This window comes from Peromyscus maniculatus, chromosome 12 (genome assembly GCF_049852395.1).
Source record: "Peromyscus maniculatus bairdii isolate BWxNUB_F1_BW_parent chromosome 12, HU_Pman_BW_mat_3.1, whole genome shotgun sequence".
NCBI lineage: Eukaryota > Metazoa > Chordata > Mammalia > Rodentia > Cricetidae > Peromyscus > Peromyscus maniculatus.
In genome coordinates, this window is record NC_134863.1 from 9,084,956 (window position 1) to 9,104,388 (window position 19,433).

Genomic DNA, 19,433 nt, shown 5'->3' on the forward strand with positions numbered 1-19,433 from the left:
AACTCCCTGGGTTCCCAAAAGATACACTGACTGGCCGTGTAAGAGGCATGTATCAACACTGATACAGTGCCAGTCTAGGAAGGAAGATGTCCACCTACCCGTACTCCAGCGGAGATCAGTAAAGAGGCGGTGAACTTAATTGAATTCATGTTTAATAATTACAGGCACCGTGCCCCCCCTTCCCCCTGCCCAGGCATCAGCAGGGGTGGTGCAGGGGCTGGGGCATATGCCCCCAGCAGCGAGGACGGCAGTCCCAAGAGTGATTTCAGAAAATAAAAAAGGACCCTAGAGGCAGGCGGTAGTGCCCCTCCCCCCTGCAAAGACACACCAAATTTCAAGACTTTATATATATCTCTGTGCCCCGGGGGAGGAGAGGGACACTTGGCAGCATCCTGGAGGGGGGCCCCAGGCAGCCCCAAGTCATCCTGCCTCATCAGCCACTTTATTAGCTCAGACACATCGCACTACAGGCACCCACTGCCACTGCCGCCGCCGCCGCTGCCGCCGCCCCCCTGCAGTCCAGGCGGCTGGCTGGCTGGGCCATCCACGTGTCCATGGCTCCAAGTCCCCGGCCGGCCCCACCCGCCATCAGTTGTGGTCAGACTCCTCCTCCTCAGCCTCGCGGAGCCAGTTGAAGAAGGCGGTGACAGACTTGAGGGCCACGCCCTTGCCCTGCTGCTCGGCGGGGTCCTTGCTGGCCTCCCAGCTGTAGAAGGCGTCCTCCTTCACCACGTCCTCATCGTACAGAGCATCAAAGAACATCCGCAGCAGGTCTGCAGGCCACAAGGACACCAATTAGGTGACTAGTCTCTGCCAGAGATCCCTCCCAAACAGACTCTGAAACTAAGCCTGACCTACCATCCTGGCATTCAGTGACTCGGACAGAATGCTAATCTCATGACACAGGAGACTACCAGCCTAAGAATGAGTCACGTGGCTATTAGCATCCTTAGAAACAGGCATGTAACCCCAAATATTTGGGAGGCTGAGGCAGACAGATAAGGATCAAAAGTTCGGGGCCAGTCCTGGTAGCTTAGCAAAACTGTCTGAAAAGGGGAGAGAAAATGAGGCCAAGCGTGGTGGCACACACCTCTAATCCCAGCGCTCAGGAGGCAGAGGCAGGCGGATTGTTCCAGGCCAGCCTGGTCTACACAGCGGGCCTATGAAGGGGCAAGAATCAATTCTCCACTTTTTGGCTAACATCAAATGTAGAGTCACAGGAAAGAAAGGAAAATTGTTAGGCACTGGGGTCCACAGCTGTAAGCCCATTACTTGGAATATAGAGGAGGCAAGAGGTCCAATGTCAAGGCAAGCCTAAACTACATAACTAGTTTGAGGTCAGCCCAGACTATTTAAGATTGGATCTCAGAAAACAAAATGAAGAGCTGGAAACCAGACATCTGAGTTCAACCCCGAGTCCAGCAGTGGAGCCAGGACAGATCCTGACAAACACCCCTGAACCCTCTCTGGCTTCTAGAGCGCGACACTCTCAGGCAGAACTCCTCGGGTCCCGTCTGTCCCATTCCGCCCAGCTACAGCAGGTGAGTTAGCCTAGGGACCTAGGCCTAGCTGTAAGGTGAGACCAGTAACGGCTCACCAATGAGCTCAGGCCACAACACGCCTCGGGCACCCCACTGTGTGTGGGCACAACCAACCCTGGACTTAGCCCACATTTCTCCTCTGAAGCCCACTCACATTCTGAGGACCCTATATAACTGCTCAACTACTTTGCCCTACACATTTAAGTCCACATTTATCCAAGTTAAACATAGAAGCTATCTTTCAATTACCCTACAGTTAAACAAGATTCTTATACCGTTCTCTTCCTGTCTTAGCCAACCATCTCAATTTTTCCATTTCAGAATCTGACCCCACTCTACAAATATTGTATTTTACTAAGAAGATCTCAATGTTTTAATCCAAAGTCTTTGTTAGGTAGGCTCCTACCAAACTCTGTAGCATCCAGCATTTCCCACCACTTCCCTATCCTACATTTTCTTTGGTTCACTGGGCCCTGCTCTATCTGCATGCCTCCACTTCCCCAATGATCTTATTCCTCAGGGCAATCCCATTATCCTTTTGTAACAACATGTTGGAGAAGGTGAGAGTCCCAGCAGGATCTTTCCAGGCAAGAAGCCTGTCTCCCCCACTGTAAAATGGAAGTAAACAGCTAATTAACAACATTTTAAAGGTATTTATGCTTCAAGTGCTGTTTTGGATTTTGTTTTTGTTTTGATGTCTGTAGCCCTGGCTGTCTTGAACTCAAGAGATCCACCGTCCTGTCTCCAGAGTGTCACCAAGACCAGCTAGGGGTTAGAGTGGAGAGTCTCTGAAACGGCCCCATCAGCATAGGTGGGCCTCTGGTGTGAGGATCACAGGGTATGGGCACCATGCTCAACTCAAAGTCTTTGCTTACAACCCCACAAAAGCCTCATTCCACCCAAAGCAAAGCCCTGCCACTACTTACACGGCCTAAGAACCTGCGGCCGGCCTGTCCACGTCTCTAGCTCCCTCTCATGACTACTGTAATCTGCCTTCAGCAGCTCTTTTCATGTCTTCATTCCAACTCAGGGCCTGCCTGCTTGCTCTGCCGGTCAACCATTCCTACCCATCACCTCCCAGACCAACACTCACACTGTCACTGACTCCAGGCCAGCACAGAACTGTGCTCTATTTCCTCGCTACAGTTACCTAAACCCAACCATACCCAGGTGCTGAATTTGTAAACCTCAGTCTTCCAGTGTGGAAAAAGGAGATAAACCCACAATGGCTATGAGATAAGGCAAGGTAGGCCAAGCATGGCAGCCTCGGGCCAGACACAGCATGTCTGAAAGACACTGTTGTTCATCAGCTCTGTGTTGCTGTCACCTACTGGCCGAGCACAAAGCCGGCAGGACATCAACCCTCAAGGCTTAGATGAACTCACTCCACTGTAGGCAAGAAAACATGCACTGGGTAGGTAAGGCATCGATCAAACCTCAGGGCATTTTGTTCTTCGCCCCCCTTTCTTGGGTTGAGTACCTTCCATGACCACCCTCTTCTATCTGGCAGTCCCTCTGCCCACCCCCACCCCCCCTTCAGCCTGGCTCTTACTGGCAGGCTGGTCTAAGGTCACTACAAGGGCCTGGAGGGCGTAGAGTGCTTGTAGCTCCTTCTGCTCGTCACTCAAGTATTTCTGCAGCAGTCTCGCTCGCACTTTCAACACTGCAACATCCACTCGGAGAGGATTCTCAACTATGGGAGACAACGACAAGGGCAGATGGAGCGAATGCAGGCTGCACCTGGCTTAGCCTGGGGCCCAGACCACCCCCTCTCCTCCACTTGTCTCCCTGGCTCCTTACAGACAATTGCAGAATGACAGACAGTTGTCATGAGGGCTCGAACTAATGTATTGGATGCTATCTGCTGCTCACTCAGGTTGGCCTGTACAGAAAAACAAAGGCCCTTAAGTTATAATAAGTTATGTCCCCACTCTCGTAACCTCCCAGACCATCCCATCTTAACCCACCTCCCTGCCCATCTCCCCCACTACCCAGGGTAACTAACACACCTCTATCCAGTCCAACACCCGCTGGTTGCTGCTGCCCTCCGAGAGCAGCTTCTCCAAGTGCCTTCGCAGCTCATCAAAGGCAAGCGCCCTCTGGCCGGGAGCTTCAGACTCTTCTCCCAAGGTATATTCCACCTTCTGTAAGCAAATGATCCACACAGCCAAGGTCAAGACCACAGTGTCAAAAAGCCGAGATCAGCTAGCACCAAATACAGAATAACTAAACTCCAGTCCCAAACCTGTTCAGTCACAAATGAGCCAACGTCTTGGCCTTCTGCTAGAAATTCCCTCCAGCTCAGCCCAGCCTCTCGCCACAGCATCCCCACCTTCTTGGGACCCTGGAAAACAAAAGACCAATTCAGCACCTCACTATCTACCTCTCTACCCATGGCCTCTAGCTTTCAGGACTCAGTCAACAGTCTGCAACAGTCCTCTAAGTAGACCACATAGATCCCACCCTTCCCTGTCTAAATCCAACCAACATCCCAAGCAAGGGAACTCACCCACCACCACAGTGGTGTGACATTAGGAGAGGGAAAAGCCTCTAGGAAAAAAAATCAATTAGCATTTGTAGGACTCTTAAGAAATCACTAGATCTCACCCTAATATATTCCTAGCATATATATTTCACCTACATTTCTTTTCCAAAGCAGCTTTGTTGAGGTGTTTTTTTGTTTTTTGTTTTGTTTTTTCTTTCTTTATACTTATTATTGTTTGGCAGACCTGGAGAGATGGCTCAACAGTTAACACTTGTTTGGGTCCCAGCACCCACATGGTGGTTTCACAACTACCCATAAGGCCAGTTCCCAGGGATGACACACTCTTCTCACTCAACTCTGCAGGTACATGGCATACACATGAGCACGCACATACATACATACATACATACATACATACATACATACATACATACATTTAAAAAACATACAAAACAAAAAGAAATAAATCTAAGATTTTTAAAATGCATTTTCCCCTCCCTCTTAACCACTGAGTTTTTCATTACCCCAAGTAAACGAGAATGTCAGCTTTAAACAAAAACAACTGCCAGGTGGAGGTGGCCCACCACAACCACCATGGACACACAGAGAAACCTTGTCTCCAAAACATCAACAAACCAAAGAAGAATAGATACGTGAATTGGTTTCCTAAGTTCAGAAAAATCTTAGCAGCAACAACACCCCCAATACCCTCATAAAAAGTCCCCTCGAGTCCCTTTCAATCTTCTCTCTCCAAGTTCTAGAAACCTAAACTCTTCAAACTACACACCCCAACCTGGTACCACCACGGGCACCACTCCCAACTTGCTTTTCCCAAGGCTTTACATTCTAGTCACTTCCATTAACTTTGATATATTTCACTTATGCTGCTGAAGCTGCCATCTCTTGCTTTTTCTGTACCAAGTTGGAGTTCATACTGTTTAACCGCTGTAACCCCAGGGGCACAGTACTTTGTGAATGTTCAAAGAAACACTGATCAAAATGAATAATAAATGAATTAACCACAGGTCTAGGGTCTTTGCCAATCTTCCTTCAGTCCCTGAATACATCCCCTCTGAAAGGCCAAACTCACCATGCTCTTGCATAAGAGACCCAGGATCTCCAGCAATAAAGAAGTAGCTTTGCCCATGGGTCTCAGAGGCTTCGTAATTTCCCTGTAAGAGAAATCAGTCTCCATGGCCTCCATAGCCCTCAGTATTATTCCACCCCTCTCCAAACACAGGTATCCAACTTGTCTCACTCCATCACTCACTCAACTTACCTCTCTCGCACCCACAGAGGGAAACAGGGAGGACTTACCTAAAGAGCTCTCCCATAGGCACCCCATCTTCCTGGAGAATGGGTGTTATCAATTCTGCCAGGTAGAGCCATACATGAGGGATGTCAATTTCCATGTCCTCAGCCAATTCTAGTGTTTCATATAGCCTGAAAAGGAAAGGAGAAGTCAGGGCATTTGGGGAGATGGACGATTACCCTGCCTTCTAGGGAAATATAGCACAACTAAGAATCAAATATGGAAGCCCTACAGAAACATTTTCAGACATGAGACAATCTCAAGCTAAAGCTACCTTCACCCCTCACAAAAGCTAACTGGAATGGTTGGCCTACACACTTAACGCAGAGTTCCAGGAATTCCACAGGGGAGCAGGCAGTGGTGTGGGTATGTGGACACGAAGGCCCACGGAAATCCATCCTACCCTTGGTAGTACTGGGCCGTCGAGAGGTGCCCTGCGCAGAGCAGCTGGTGCAGCAGCCGGCCCATATGCTCACGGGCAATGGTGCTCCGCTCCAGCGTGGACTCGATGCCATGCCGCACGAAGATGAAGAGCAGGGAGGGTGAGGCCAGCTCCTGGACACACTGAACTGCCTCCTGAGGAGGGCAAAGCGTACAAGGGAGAAAGCCGTCATCGCCTGACCAGTCGGCACAGCCCCTCCCCTCCCCTCCCAGCAATCACTGTCCCTTCCCAGTGCCAACCTTCATGTCATTGAGATGGAGATATTCCTCAATGATGGCCTTAGATTTCTTCTCCACCTCATCCTCAGAGAGTGCAGCCTTTGGAGGGCTCACTGGAGGTAGGGTGGCTTCCCGCTTCACTAGGGGGGAAGAACTTTTCAGTTACTCCTCTTAACAGAGTGTAGAGGCCCAAAGGAAATTGGGGAGCACTCAGTCCCACACTGGCCAGCAGCCTTCTCCCCCATTCCTCGGCCGGCCTTCCCTTCCTACTCACCAGGATCCCGACCGCGATCTTCCGTGAGGCTAGCTGCCTTGCGCAGTCCTTCGGGCTGGGAAGGCCGCTCTCTACTCCGCTCCTCCACTTCCTTGCTAAAACTTCGCTTGGTGGCTGGTGTTCTGGCACGATCAAGTCGGTCCCCACGGTCACCTCCCCGCTCACTCCGCTCTAGTCGGTCTCCCCGGTCCCCAGCCTTCTCACCTCGTTCCCGGCTTAAGCTACTCCTGGAAGAGATACATTGTTTCTCATCTGTACTGGCTCAAGCACTTTCAACATGCAGGGCAGCTACTAGGTCTCATTCTTGGTATCAAGGACATGCCCAAGCAATACAGGTATGAGAAATCTCTCTGCTTTGACACCAAAGCTAATCCCAGTATTCTATGGGAACAACCCCAGCCCTAAAGCTCTCACCTCTGTACCACACGCCTGTTATCTGTGCTCTCTGCAGGCAATGCTTGTTGAAGAGCAGAAAAGCGATTCAAGGTACTAGTAGCTGGACGAGTGGCATCTGAAGCTAAGGAGACAAAAACTGCATGAACCCACCTCCACCTTCCATGCCTCACCCCCTCCTCCTACTCTATGCACCCCCTTCATCGTTTAGGACTCTTGGTCATAATGCTGACCGGAAGTAATTCCCCCCCGACATGTGCATGCCTCCTGGATCCATTCCTAATTCCTTACTGAGTTTCCTGTCGGCAGAGGAAAGACTACGCTCGAGGGAGCTGAGAGGAGCAACCAGCCAGTTCCTACAGCGGCCTCCATACCTGTGTCTGAGGGCTTGGCTCCTGAGCCCCCGCTGCTGCCCTTGCCCCAACTCAGTCGGCCTCCCGGTGCAAAGAGCTGGTTGTTAGAATCGATGGACCCAGGCTGCAGAAGGAAAGACAGACAGTCTGCTCACGCGTCTGACCTAGCTACGCCTTTAGCCGACGGCACCACCACACATAGCCACACTGGTAAGGAGCGGCCCAAGTGAGGGGAGGCCAGCTTCTCCTCTAGTCAGACAGGAACCGTTCAGCTTCACAACCCCGCCCACTCCTCACTCTGCCACTCCAGTGTCAAACAGTCCAATACACGAGGAATGACTTGTTACAGCCTGGTAGTTACTCAGACAGCGGAATTCAAACTCTACAGCTTTTTTTTTTCCCTCAATCACTTCAAGTGTCAAAACTGTTCTTGCCTGGATTCTGGTGTTCCTGTCAGTTTGCTAGGACCAATGTGGGCAAACACCATTGCTGGTGCTGCTTCATTCAACTAGCCTAACCAGTCCAGCTATCACCACCTAACTGTGGGGACTAACGCATGGCGCATCTCTCTCCACCCTCCACCTCACCTACTCCAGAATACAAGCCTACCTTTGTGATCTTGGTGAGCCGTGAGGTGTCAATGGGGCGGCTGCCTTTGCTAATGGGGACTGTATTCCAGCCACCATCATCCACAAGTGGAAGGCCACGGCCTGAGACAAAGGGAAAAAGGACAGGGGAAGGGGAATGCTGGAATAACAAGTCTTTAACAACCCTTCCTGCGCCACCCTCACCCTCTTCCTCAGATCCTCAATCCCATCATGTGGTCTCAGTGGCCCAGACACGTGGCACTAACGGAAGTCATCAGTGGAAAGCACGACACCCTTGTACCCTCCAGGAGCCTCCCTGTCTCCTCCTTAGCCCTAGCCTCACTCACTGATGGGCGGGCCTGGAGGGCCACCCCGACGCTTGTCGCTGCCCTTGGCCATGAGCTGCTGCACTTTGATATGTTCTCGGTGCTCTTCCATCTCAGCCTCCTTGTGGATCTGATCAATAGTCTTGGGGCCCTGATCCCCTCGGCGTGGCACCCAATTGCTCTGGGAACAAAAGGGACACAGCGGTTATCTTGGGGTGACGGTGTCGGGACCTGGAGCAGCAGCTGAGGTGGAGGGAGAAGACACACCTGCCGCAGATCCAGTACATCCTGCAGCATAAAACGGATTCGAGATGAGGTCTTCTTTTCTTTAATGATTTTTTCCATTTGGTTGAAATACTGATCCATTCGAGGCTAGGAAGCAAAAAAAGGATCAAGTCAATAACCTCTCATACCTCACCTCTGACACTGGCCAAGCAGGCCAGACCCCTCAGCCTGTATGTTCTCAGCAAACAGGAGGGCCCATATGCTTTACCCACTCCCCATATCCCAGGACCTCTACCTTGGCTTTGGCAAAGTCCAGGTCTTTGCCAATAGTGGTGAGGAGGCGGCAGAGGCATTCCAGGGACTCTTCATCATGGTTCTTAAGTAGTTTGACCACACAGTCATGCATTATTGCTTCTGTTAACATCTTCAGCTTGAATAACTCTCCGATGAACTTAATATTCCCTAAAGAGCGCCGCCGAGCTATGTCCCGGGCCTCTTCTAGCTCTTCTTTCAGGCGTCCCCGTTCTTCTGCCTGTCAGTCATAGGACAAAGGTTATGTCAAAAAGATAAACCGGGGGCTGGAGAGATGGGCTGGTCGTTAAGAACACTTGCTGCTCTTGTAGAAGAGCTGGATTCAGTTCCTAACAGGTGGTAGCTCATAACCATCTATAACTCCAGTTCCAGGGAATCCAGTGCCTGCTTCTGGCCTCCTCTGGCACCAGACATGCACACTGTACACATATATACATGCTGGCAAAACATACAGAAACAAAGCTAAGAGCAAAACAAGTGACTTGGCTAAAACCCCCTTTTCTCTCTTTATCTAGAGAGGCAGCCTTGTGTTCTAAGGGAAAAGAGCCCTTCCCCAGACCTCTAAAGTCAAGGTCTAACTGGTGGGGGAGGAGGGTGTGAGTACAGAGTGAAACTGGCAATGCGTTTTCTCACCGTAGCAGCTTCATCCATCTCTTTTTGCTTTTTTTCAAAAACTTCATCATCATCTTTGTCTTTCTCAAATTCCTTCTGGCATCGATTTAACAACAGTTTTCGAAAATTCACAGTCACTGTTGGCTTTTCTGTAGTGGGCACTTTCAGCTGTTTGCCAAAGAGAATAAATACCACACTAAGATCAGCCCAGGCCTTCCAAGTCTCCTTGACCCTGAACACCTATACTGTACCACACACTTAGCTGCCTTAAGACAAGGGGGCACCAAGGACAGCTGGACTCCAGGATCCCCAGGAAGATGTAAGAAGCAACACAGTAAGATTTAGAAAACTGGGCTACAACAAGACAGCTCAGTGAGTGAAGAAGCCTGCCATGCAAGCCTGGCAGTCTTACTCCTCAGAATCCAAGTAAGGTGGAAGAGAACTGACTCCACAAAGTTATCCCGCCTGCAAACGTGCACTGTAGCAAATAGACACCCATATACACACTGGCACTTAAAATAAAATGTTCAATAAATAAAAGCATGGAAAAAAATCTCCAAGAAAGACTAAACAGTGGAAACTAACCGCCATGAGGCAGCGGCACATGTTGGCATAAGCCACAGAGAAGTTGGGCTCTGAAATGGCTTTCTCAAAGATGAGGTCAATAACTCCTTTGAGGCGTTCCTCGGTGTCAATGGCCAGCTGTGTCACTTGCTTCATCAGCTGCTGGAACATCTGGGGTGTCAGCTTATTCAGGATGGAGCGCACCCTGCGGAACAGGTCCTGTGGGGAAGAGAGGACAGAGTAGACAGGATCTAGTTTAGTCCTCAAGATAAACACAGGATGCTGAAACAGGACGAAATGGTAAGGACTGAGCCCAGACACTGGTACTAAGTATGGTGGACTCAGGAGAGTGGCTCAGAAGGCAGATCTTGAAGAGCAGGATGGAGACCACAGGCAGGATGTCCCAGTACCTGGGTTTTGCTTCCATCAGCATCCTCTTCCCCTCGATCCTTATCAGCGGCTGTCCGTTTGCTACTGGGTTTCCAGGCCTTCTCGGCTTTGTTCAGTTTTATGTCTTCAGTCATTATCACCGAAGAAATGATCTTCCGTGTTTCCTTTCGTGGGCCCTGTTGAGATCGCCTGGGTCCCAGGCCAGCCTGCTGGACAAGGGAGGAGGAGGACAAATGAAGGCAGAATAGCAAGTACAGTGTGGGACCCCATTACCACAGTCTCAAGACAGACTTAAGACCCCACCCTGTTACCCATCTGCCCCGCAGCCAGCCCCACTCACCGGCCCTCGGGTCAGCTCCCCACCTGGCCCACCCCTTGGGGGCCCACGGTTGTTTAGGGCTGGTCTGCCAAGGTTCGCAAAGGACGGGGTGAAATCTGGGCCGCAGTTTATGCCAGGTAGTCTGGAGGGATCCAGCGCCCGAAGTGGTGTTTTATTGGCCTGCAGAGAAGGTGCATGTCTTAGAAATGGGTTAGGGTTCCTGACGTCTCCTTGTGGACTTCAGGCACTTCCTTTCTCAAAACACCAACCTTGTCCAGGACCACATCAGTGATATGGGGCAATCCTTCTGGTTTCTGCATACTGGCAAAGATAAACTGAAAGCCCAGAAGGAATTCCCTGTCATAACGCTTCTTCTCTTCAAGGTTCAGAGGCTTCCACTGATCTGCATGACAGGATGCATCAGTCACACTGTAGTCCTGCTACAGGGCTACATTTCTCACAGAAATAGACAAGTATTGCTGACCACTCAATCCTTCCTTAAACACACCTGACTTGTACTCATATTTCTGTTCCCCAGGCTGGATATTCTCAGCATTGTGAATTTTGTCTTCCTTCGAGTCCCAAGTTTCATCTGCTTCCTCAGGCTGTGGGGGCACAGTGCTGCCCTCAGACTCGGGGCTTGGGGTGCTGCTTGTGGGAGGCTGGTTCTCTACCTCTGGTACTGCTGGGTCCACCTTCAATCATAGATGAACACCCAGGTTCAGTTGCATGGATGGTCACTGTCCCCAAACTGTGCCATCTCCCCTCAACTAATTCTCTTGCTCCCTTACCTCCTTGAAGGCATCTAGAAGGTCACCCACAGCCTCCTTCTTATTTAGCTCTTTAATTTTCCGCCTCCTCTTTGGCACAGATACTGCCACTAAAAGAAAAGAAGGAGGGAGAGGGGGACCAAGGTGTGAACGATTTAATAAGTATCCAACTATCCCTAACACATGGAGAAAAATAAAATAAAACCAGCCACAGCATTCCCTCTACCCATGACTCCCACTTTAGGCTCTAAAATCCTCCCTATAAGCCAGGCATCGTGGCACATTTCTATAATCTCAGAATTGGGAGACAGAACATAAGGATCAGTCTGGGCTACATAAGACCTTGTCTCAAAAAACTTACTTCTTAGGGTCTATCACAGGCCCCCAAATGGGAGCCCATTTGTGGGAGGCTATGCACAAAAAAGTGGTGCACGCCCTTAATTCTAGCACTCGAGCTTGAGGCCAGCCTGTTCTGCATAGCAAGTTCCTGGACAGCCAAGCTATATAGGTACCCCGTCTCAAAACAACACAGAAGAGCCGCCAAAGGTGCCAAGTGGGAGGTCAAGGGAGAGCACACGCCCAGATGGGCAACATTCAACATCATCTAGCCACACCTCACCTTGGGTGGCTGCTGCCACCTCTGAATTCTGAGAGGACAACTGGGCTGGAGCAGGAGCACTGTCGAGCGGGGGGTCCTCTGCTCCCTTCTCACTGCCGGCTTCCCCACCTTCCCCGCCTTCTTCTTCCTCCTCCATTTCTTCCTCCTGAGCAGAGGTGTCTGAAGGAGCCACAGGTGGAGTGGCGGAGAGAATGGTGGCTGGTGCCACGGGTGAAGCCTCCTTGGCCTGTTCCTCTGGCTCACTGACCGGGCTTAAGTCCACAGCTGGTGGCGAGGGGGCTCCATTGAGCAGTTCCTCAGGCTGGGCAGTTGGAGCAATGGGCACAGGTGATTCTGAAGCACAAGCTGAAAGAGGGGGCGAAGCTGGCTCTGTGCCTGACTCCACCTCTGGTTCCAGATCCTCAGATGGGACCATGCCATTGGGCTCATGAGTTTCTGCCCTGTGAGGCGCCAGGGATGTGGAAACCTGGAGAGGACTGGAAGAGAACTCAGACTCTGGAATGGGTTTGCTGAGTGTCACTTCTACTTCCAGGATGGGTTCAGCAAGAGTGGGTTCTGGAGAGAGGCAATATGGCTCCCCAGCTTCACAAGAGATGGGGGTCGATTCTTCTACAGACATTTGCATCATCCCCGTTGTCATAGTGTCCCCAGGAATAGAGAGGACTCCAAGGTTAGACTCAGACCCCGGCTCCAAAATCGGGGGTGGTGAAGGGGTTGGAGAAGGCGATGAAGGCTGAGATTCTGTGCCAGGGCTGTGCTCTGGGCCAGGCAGTCCTGGCCGCCCCCCAATGGCTGCTCCCTGTGACCGGTCATCTGTACAACAAGAATGGGAAGTCATGACAGCAAGTCCTTCACAGCCACAGTGTTCTTCCTCCTAGCCAAGGTTACTTCCAATTGAATAGTCTCACCCCACATCCTAATCTCCTCCCACTAAGGCTGTTTTCCCTTCTCTTCCAAGACAGTCTAATTTCAAACCCACTATATAAAACCCAACTCACTCTTCTCTGGTACTCAGTTCACATCGCTCCACCTCCTTCAAGTTTAAACACTCATACATCATCTCCCCATAAAAGTTGTGCGACTGCTTTCCTTACCTGGCCGGATAATGACAGCAACCTGAGGCGACTCCCCATTAGGCTGAGGCTCCAGACCGCCTCCCGTCTGCAGGACACAAAGCGTTATAAGTTTGCACTGAAGAGTTCCACACCCTTCTTTACTAGAGTCATTTCTACTTTAGCTCTGCCTAGAATCCAGGAAAGCAGGGAAATAGACCCCTTAGGTGAAGGCAAAGACCAAGTAGTTTGGGATTCCAGGGCAGAACAGCTGTCCAGGCCAAGCTATCACTCCACGGGTGACAGTACCTGGGGAGGAGTGGGTGTGGAGGCAGTACGGGCCCCAGACATGATCTCTTCTGTGATATCCTTCCCTCCTTGGTTTGGGTCTCGAATTCGGATCTGGGGAAAAAATGCTACAGGATGAGTGGGAAGCAGGAGGAGCCCACCTCTCCACCCTGCCCCACTCCTAAGACTCTGGGCCAACCTCCCACCCCGACTGGGAAGCAGGTGGGTGGGTGCCAGAAACCCCATGAGTTCTACTGTCAACCCATCCGGCTGCTCTGGTAGTCACTGTCCTAGCCCCCACCCCTAAGACTCTTGACCTCACAGAGCAGCCCTGTACATCACAATGCCCCTCCCCTCTACCCACCGGCAATCCCTAAGGCAATGGCCATACACCCCGGGGCTAAAGCCCCCATCTAGCATCCAGCTAGCTCACTTGTGGCTAGTCGGCCTGATCTCTAGGGGTAGGGCCCAGATGCAGTGGGTGGAGCCAGGGTGACTCAGCGGCTTCCCCAGCCCTGGCACCCTATTCTGGGCACCATGCCCAGGGCTTGAGGACTGAGCAGAGGCGTAGGCCTCCAGAGCTTCCAGGACTAGGGGGTGAGGAGCACAAAACAAACCATTTCCAAAGCTAACCACCAGCAACCCCAAACCAATCACAGGTCTTATGAACCTACTACCGGAGTCCAAGTCTCTTAGGAATTTCCCTGCTGCTCACTTTAGTCTTGCCGTGAGTTCCTTCTACACTGCAATCACCTTACAAGGAATCTTTGTACTCCACAGACCGGGATTTCTGCTTAAACTCAGACGAAGGTCTATGAAGTTTTGCACCCACAGGCACAATATCACAACACCCCAGCGACACCAGACCACAAGTAGTTTCCCTTCCCAGATATCCCAGAGCCCCTTGCTGCTACTCACGGTTTTCCGCTCTCTCTTAGGAGCAATCTGGGGTGGCTGGTTCATCAGAACTGGGGCAGGAGCCACGCTAGCAGGAAACTGCTGTACACCTTGGGCTGGATAATAGGCACCAGCTTGAGGGAAGGAGGACAGAAAGGAAGATTCGTGACAGCATCAGGACCCAAACATATACTAATGTCTGCCTGACCACCTCCCACTGCAGAACCTCTCATCACACACAGCCGGCCCCTTGCCCTGCCCTGCCCGCCTCCCTAGGGAATTAGGTGTCTGTCAAAGCAGGGGAACCAGTTTGAACTGCATTTACAAGAATTCCTCACATAGACACACACACCTTGTAGGCAGGAACTCCTTCCTCTCTATGCTACAAGGTACCTGTTTTATCCCACAAGGCACTCTTGTGTATGTACCCAACCTAAGCAACACACATGTACACTCTCAACTTGAGACATAATCAGCTCTTTGGCAGGGAATGAAAAAGGGTTTTCACACCATTCCACTCAAGCTAACTCCATTCCCAATCCAGCCCTTTGCAAGGGGTAAAGTAACAAAAAGTAACACTGGACCCAAGAAAAATAAGATTTCCCTAAGCAATTGTTTCCAAAGTGGGGTGCACTTATAACTCATTCCTAAATCCCACTGGTTCCTTTTGAAAACACCAATGGCAGTATCTGTTTGAACCACACATATATACACATATATACAATCATAAATGTATTAAATGTACATACTTCCATCTTCCCAATGGAAAAATATTTTTAGACCCTGCTGTAAGCTAGCATGGTGGTGCACACTTGTAATTCCAGCAATCAGAGGCAGGGGGATCACTGCAACTTTGAGGCTAGCCTGAATTACAGAGCAAGTTCCAGGCCAAGCCAGAACTACATAATTCAAGATCCTGTCTCAAAAACAAAATCAACTGCTATATAGATCATAATAATGCTCTCATTGAACATAATGAAAGAGTTATGAAAACCACTCAAACCCATGTCATTGCTTCCCAACTATGAAAGAAACAGCAAGAAGTCTAACTAACTTGGCTTTCAAATCAGAGCCTGTATTTCTTTCAGTTTATGCTGATATGCCTGTGTGGGGGTATGCATATGCCTGCAGGTACCCAAAGGGGACAGAGACTTGGATCCTCCAAGCACTGAAAGTTATAGACAGTCATGAGCTATCTGACATGGGTGTTGGTAGGAACTTGGGCCTTATGCAAGAGCAATTTCCTCTTAGCCACTGAGCTCTCTATGGACAGCCCTTTCTTTTTCAAATGATTGGTTTATTCATTCATTTAGTGGATGCATGCCCGAGTGTCATGGCTTGTGAGTGGAGGTGAGAGGACAGCTTACAGGAGTCACTTCTCTCCTCAGCCCACCCAGGTCCCAGTGACCAAACTCATCAGTGACCAATGTCATCAGGCTTGGGGGCAATTGCCTTTAGCCACAGAGCCATCTTGAAGGCCCTGGTCCTGTGTTTCTTTTATGTTTTTTAAGATAGGGTCTTAACACGTACCCTGGCTGTCCTGGAACTATGTAGATCAGGCTGATTTCAAACTTACAGAGATCCTCCTGCCTTGGCCTTCTGAGTGCTGGTTGGGATAAAAGGCAGGTGCCACCACACCTATCTTGATCCTGTGTTTTTTCTTTCTTTCTTTCCTTCCTTCCTTTCTTTTTCTTTCTTTTTTTTTTCAAGACAAGGTTTCTCTGTGTAGCTTTGCACCTTTCCTGGAACTTGCTTTGGAGACCAGGCTGGCCTCGAACTCACAAAGATCCGCCTGCCTCTGCCTCCCGAGTGCTGGGATTAAAGGCGTGTGCCACACCACCTGGCCGATCCTGTGTTTCTTTTTTTTTTTTTGGGGGGGGGGGAGGGGGTTTCGAGACAGGGTTTCTCTGTGTAGCTTTGCGCCTTTCCTGGAACTCACTTGGTAGCCCAGGCTGGCCTTGAACTCACAAAGATCCGCCTGCCTCTGCCTCCCGAGTGCTGGGATTAAAGGCGTGTGCCACACCACCTGGCCGATCCTGTGTTTCTTTAAATGGAGAAGATTCCAACCCTCTTGGCAAAGAGTCAAAGCTTCCTTCCCTTACCAACAGTTAAATATTAGGCACTAATCCCTATCATCTATTAATCCTATCATTTTAAGAATAAAAAGCACGCCCAGGAAGGTCTTAGAAAGCAGACCACTTAAATGTTCCCTAGGAGGCACTCTCACCACTGACCCCTTCCCCTACTTACCGTAGGTCCCAAACTCGGTAGGGCTTGCACCCGGATAGAAGCCTGGGGCTCCTGGCTGCACAGGGTACTGCTGTGTTGGGACAACATATGTGGAACGCCCCTGATGGGGGTTGGGGAGAGAGGAGGGAAAAGAAGGAGATGAGGAAAGCTACGAACACCACATGTGATTATGAAGTAGGGTAAGCCAAGCCTGGGCAATGACTCTAGGTCCCACCTCTACAAGAGCATCTAGAAGAGGATCTAGATGTACAAGCATCCCGAAGGCCAGGTAGGAGAGGTGGAGGATGAGCACAAGGTAGTCTGGCTCCCAGCCCCCAGCCTCACCTGTCCAGGGATGTAGTAGGCTCCTTGGGAGGCTGAATAGGAGATCTGGGAAGGGATCATCATTACTTGGGATCCAGCAGGGTAGACATGGGCAGCTGGGCCAGGACGGGCAGGGGCTGCACTCTGCACTCGGGAAGCTGCACTGCTCGGGGGCTGGGCCCGGCTAGGGTAGAAGTGCTATCAGGAAGGAGGAAGCAGTTGGAGTCAAGAAGGGGGGGAGTGAACAGCAAAATCAGCACTCCACAATGTCTATACAATCTCAGAGTACTGTAACCGGAGCATGGAGACCAATCCTTCCAACCCACATGATCAACTGATGGCTAGCGGCCTCTTGTACTAACATTTGCCTCCAAACTTAGATGAATACTTTGTATCCTGTACCCTCACTGCCATGCACACTCGGTCACCTCTAGACTAACCCTCCAGAGTCTTCCTAACATCAAGATGCACCATGCCTAAGTAAAGCCCTTGAGAGCAACATACTCCCCAGCATGCACTATTCCACCTCAAGTACCGAGGTTAAGGGCTACATGCAACAAATTTCCATTTCTGGGGGTCTTGCCTTCAACAGTTAACCTCTAACATGCAGTTTTTGGACTCACACTGAAGACCTAAACAGCAAACAAGGCCCCACCCTGAATACCCCATCTGTATCTAGCTATGGACTAGGGTAGGGGATGGGGTGACACCAAGAGGTGGCTCAGGATTAGGAAAGGGGTATTACCTGCAGAGACCTGAATCCTCCCTGAGAGCACATGGGGACAGGAAAGACGACAATTATCCCCAAGGTGATGGAGGGGGTTTAGGGGGAGTGAAGTAGGTAGGAAAAAGAATCCTTCCACTTGGGAAGAACTTGGAGAACAGAAAAAAATGAAAGCACAGCTGGAATGTTTATCTCATCACAGTTCAAAGAGAAAGCGGAGAGGAAGGGGTAATGACAGCCCCCTAGTGTAAGAGCTGGCAGCAGGGCCCACAGCACTACCCCAATTCTCAAAGGTGCGGAGACCCAGTAATGCCACTCTCAGACTACAAATCTCACCAAGGCAAGCCACCATAAGTAACTAACACAGCATGAAAGAACACAGAGCAACTGTCAGGAAACTGGGGGCAAGTACACAGCCTCCATAGTTTCCATATCCCAAACCAGCAGCACATTTTCCCAGTTCCCACCCTGCGACCTACTCTATCCACAGCCACAGCCCCTCCCTCACCTGGCGGGGCTGAGAAGGCGTGTTCATTTGTGTCGCTTGTGGCGTGCTAAACACCACCGGTGCAGTCTGCCCCGGGGGAAACGCTGGCTGAAGGGGAGAGACCAGAGTTCAGCAAGAGGGGAAGCCTGGGTGGGGCTGCAACCCAAGCCGGTGAAATAAGGGGAGCAGACCTGCAGCAACAGCCTCGGTAGTCCACATGCTCCCTCCCTGTGACAGCCCCAGGGACAGCCAGGGGCCCTATCTCAATTTGGCAGCAGGCAGCTGCACTTTGCCCTGACACAGAGGGGGGGTGGGAAAACCGAGCGCTGCATGACCTCCACCCCACCGGAGTCCTGCTCATTTCGCCTGGATTACCTGTGGGAGTCCAGGGGACCTGGCAGGTGGGGGGCCTGTGGGCTGAGGAGCTTTGTTCATTTCATTTGGTGCCACATCAGGGTCCCCCCAGCACCTGTTGGAAAGAGCAGAGCTCGGAACGGGGCAAGGACCCAAGCTTATGGCAAATGGGCTGGGGGAAAGGTTGTATCACGAGCTAGGACTAACACGATCAAGGGAGGTGCCAAGGGAATGCAGAAAACAGACGATCCAGACTGTGGACCCCACCAACACACCGAAACACCCCGACCCCACCCTTGTCTGCTCAAACAGCCCCCACACTCACCCCCTCGGTTAAGAATAAGTCCACAGTGCGGCCTACAGGTTCTGGGCATCCGAAGGCCTGGGGTTGGGAGGTGAGGGGTATCAACCTGGCTCCACGGGGCCCAAGACCAACCAGACCGGAAATTCCAGGTCTCGCTGGCACCAGGCTCCCGGATCACAAATGAAGCCGGCTGCTTCGGCCGTGGTGTCCCCACCCCCCACCCGGGGACACCGGGTTCGGAGCCTGCCGCGGGGCACTCGCACGGGGCCGGAGAGGCCTGAGGCCGCCCGGGAACACAAGCCAGGAAGGGCGCGAGTCCGGCCACACCAGCAGGGCGGGCGGCGACGGCCGCAGAGCCGGCTCGGGGCAGGCGAGGGTCGGCCGCCGGGCGGGGCTGGGGGCTCCTCCCTGCCCGCCGCCGCCGCCTCCCTGCCCTGCGCAACGCGGCCAGTGCCAAAGAACAACGTGTCACTTCCCGGCGGCCGCCCGGGGCCCGCAGGGGGAGGGGGCGGCGGGTCTGCGCCGTGGAGCCTGCGCCGGGCCGCGGCCCTGGCCCAGCGGAGGTGGCTGTCGCGCCGCCGCCCCGGCGCCCTCCCTGCCCGGGCCGGCCGGGCCCTGCTCCCCACCCCCACCCGGGCCCGGCCCGGCACACGTGGGCCGGGGATCGGCCTGGCGACTAGGGCCTGGGCGCGGGCGCGGGGCCGGGGCGCCGGGGCGGCGGCGCAGGGTGGCGGGCCCCGGCCCGGATGGCGGCGGATGCGGGGGGAGGGGTGGGGGGCCGGGTCGGGCCCGGACATGGCGGCTTTACCTTCAGTCTCCTTCAGTCCGCGCGGCCGAGCCCCACGCAGCCGCACAGACGTAGTCCACAACCATTTCCGGCTCCCCGCACAGATCCCGCTCGGCGGCCACCGCTTCTCCGCAGGCGCAGCCGGCGCCCCACGTGACCGGCGCAGAGGGCGGAGCCGCGCTGGCGCTGGGGGGGAAGCACATGGGATTTGCTCCGCCCCGTCACGTGACGCCCACTGCCCGCCC

The 19,433-nt window shown here is 52.2% G+C and overlaps 1 protein-coding gene and 1 non-coding gene across 11 annotated transcripts; both read right to left on the reverse strand.

Annotated features, from left to right (window-relative positions):
• Positions 1–135: 135 nt before the first annotated feature.
• Eif4g1 (eukaryotic translation initiation factor 4 gamma 1) lies at positions 136–19,433 on the reverse strand. Of its 10 annotated transcripts, none has more exons than XM_006987746.4 (34): positions 19,210–19,359; positions 18,423–18,479; positions 18,119–18,212; positions 17,765–17,851; positions 17,278–17,298; positions 16,554–16,730; positions 16,230–16,329; positions 14,001–14,113; positions 13,104–13,196; positions 12,837–12,903; positions 11,743–12,555; positions 11,145–11,233; positions 10,862–11,048; positions 10,623–10,756; positions 10,375–10,533; positions 10,055–10,240; positions 9,666–9,863; positions 9,102–9,248; positions 8,452–8,688; positions 8,199–8,303; positions 7,953–8,112; positions 7,628–7,728; positions 7,040–7,142; positions 6,687–6,789; positions 6,273–6,499; positions 6,020–6,138; positions 5,742–5,914; positions 5,344–5,469; positions 5,117–5,198; positions 3,787–3,885; positions 3,551–3,685; positions 3,342–3,423; positions 3,094–3,234; positions 136–773 (listed from the first exon to the last, which is right to left on the reverse strand). In XM_006987746.4, the coding sequence occupies exons 3-34, from the start codon at positions 18,176–18,178 to the stop codon at positions 589–591; spliced, it is 4,809 nt and encodes a 1,602-aa protein (XP_006987808.1). In that variant the 5' UTR covers positions 18,179–18,212; positions 18,423–18,479; positions 19,210–19,359; the 3' UTR covers positions 136–588. The 10 variants fall into 10 exon arrangements, with proteins under 10 accessions (XP_006987808.1, XP_015861761.1, XP_006987810.1 ...); XM_016006275.3 differs by having other exon boundaries at positions 10,055–10,243; XM_006987748.4 differs by lacking the exon at positions 17,278–17,298 and having other exon boundaries at positions 19,210–19,433.
• LOC121821819 (small nucleolar RNA SNORD66) lies at positions 7,814–7,888 on the reverse strand. Its single transcript, XR_006062707.1, has one exon. It is a non-coding gene; the product is annotated as a small nucleolar RNA SNORD66 (small nucleolar RNA).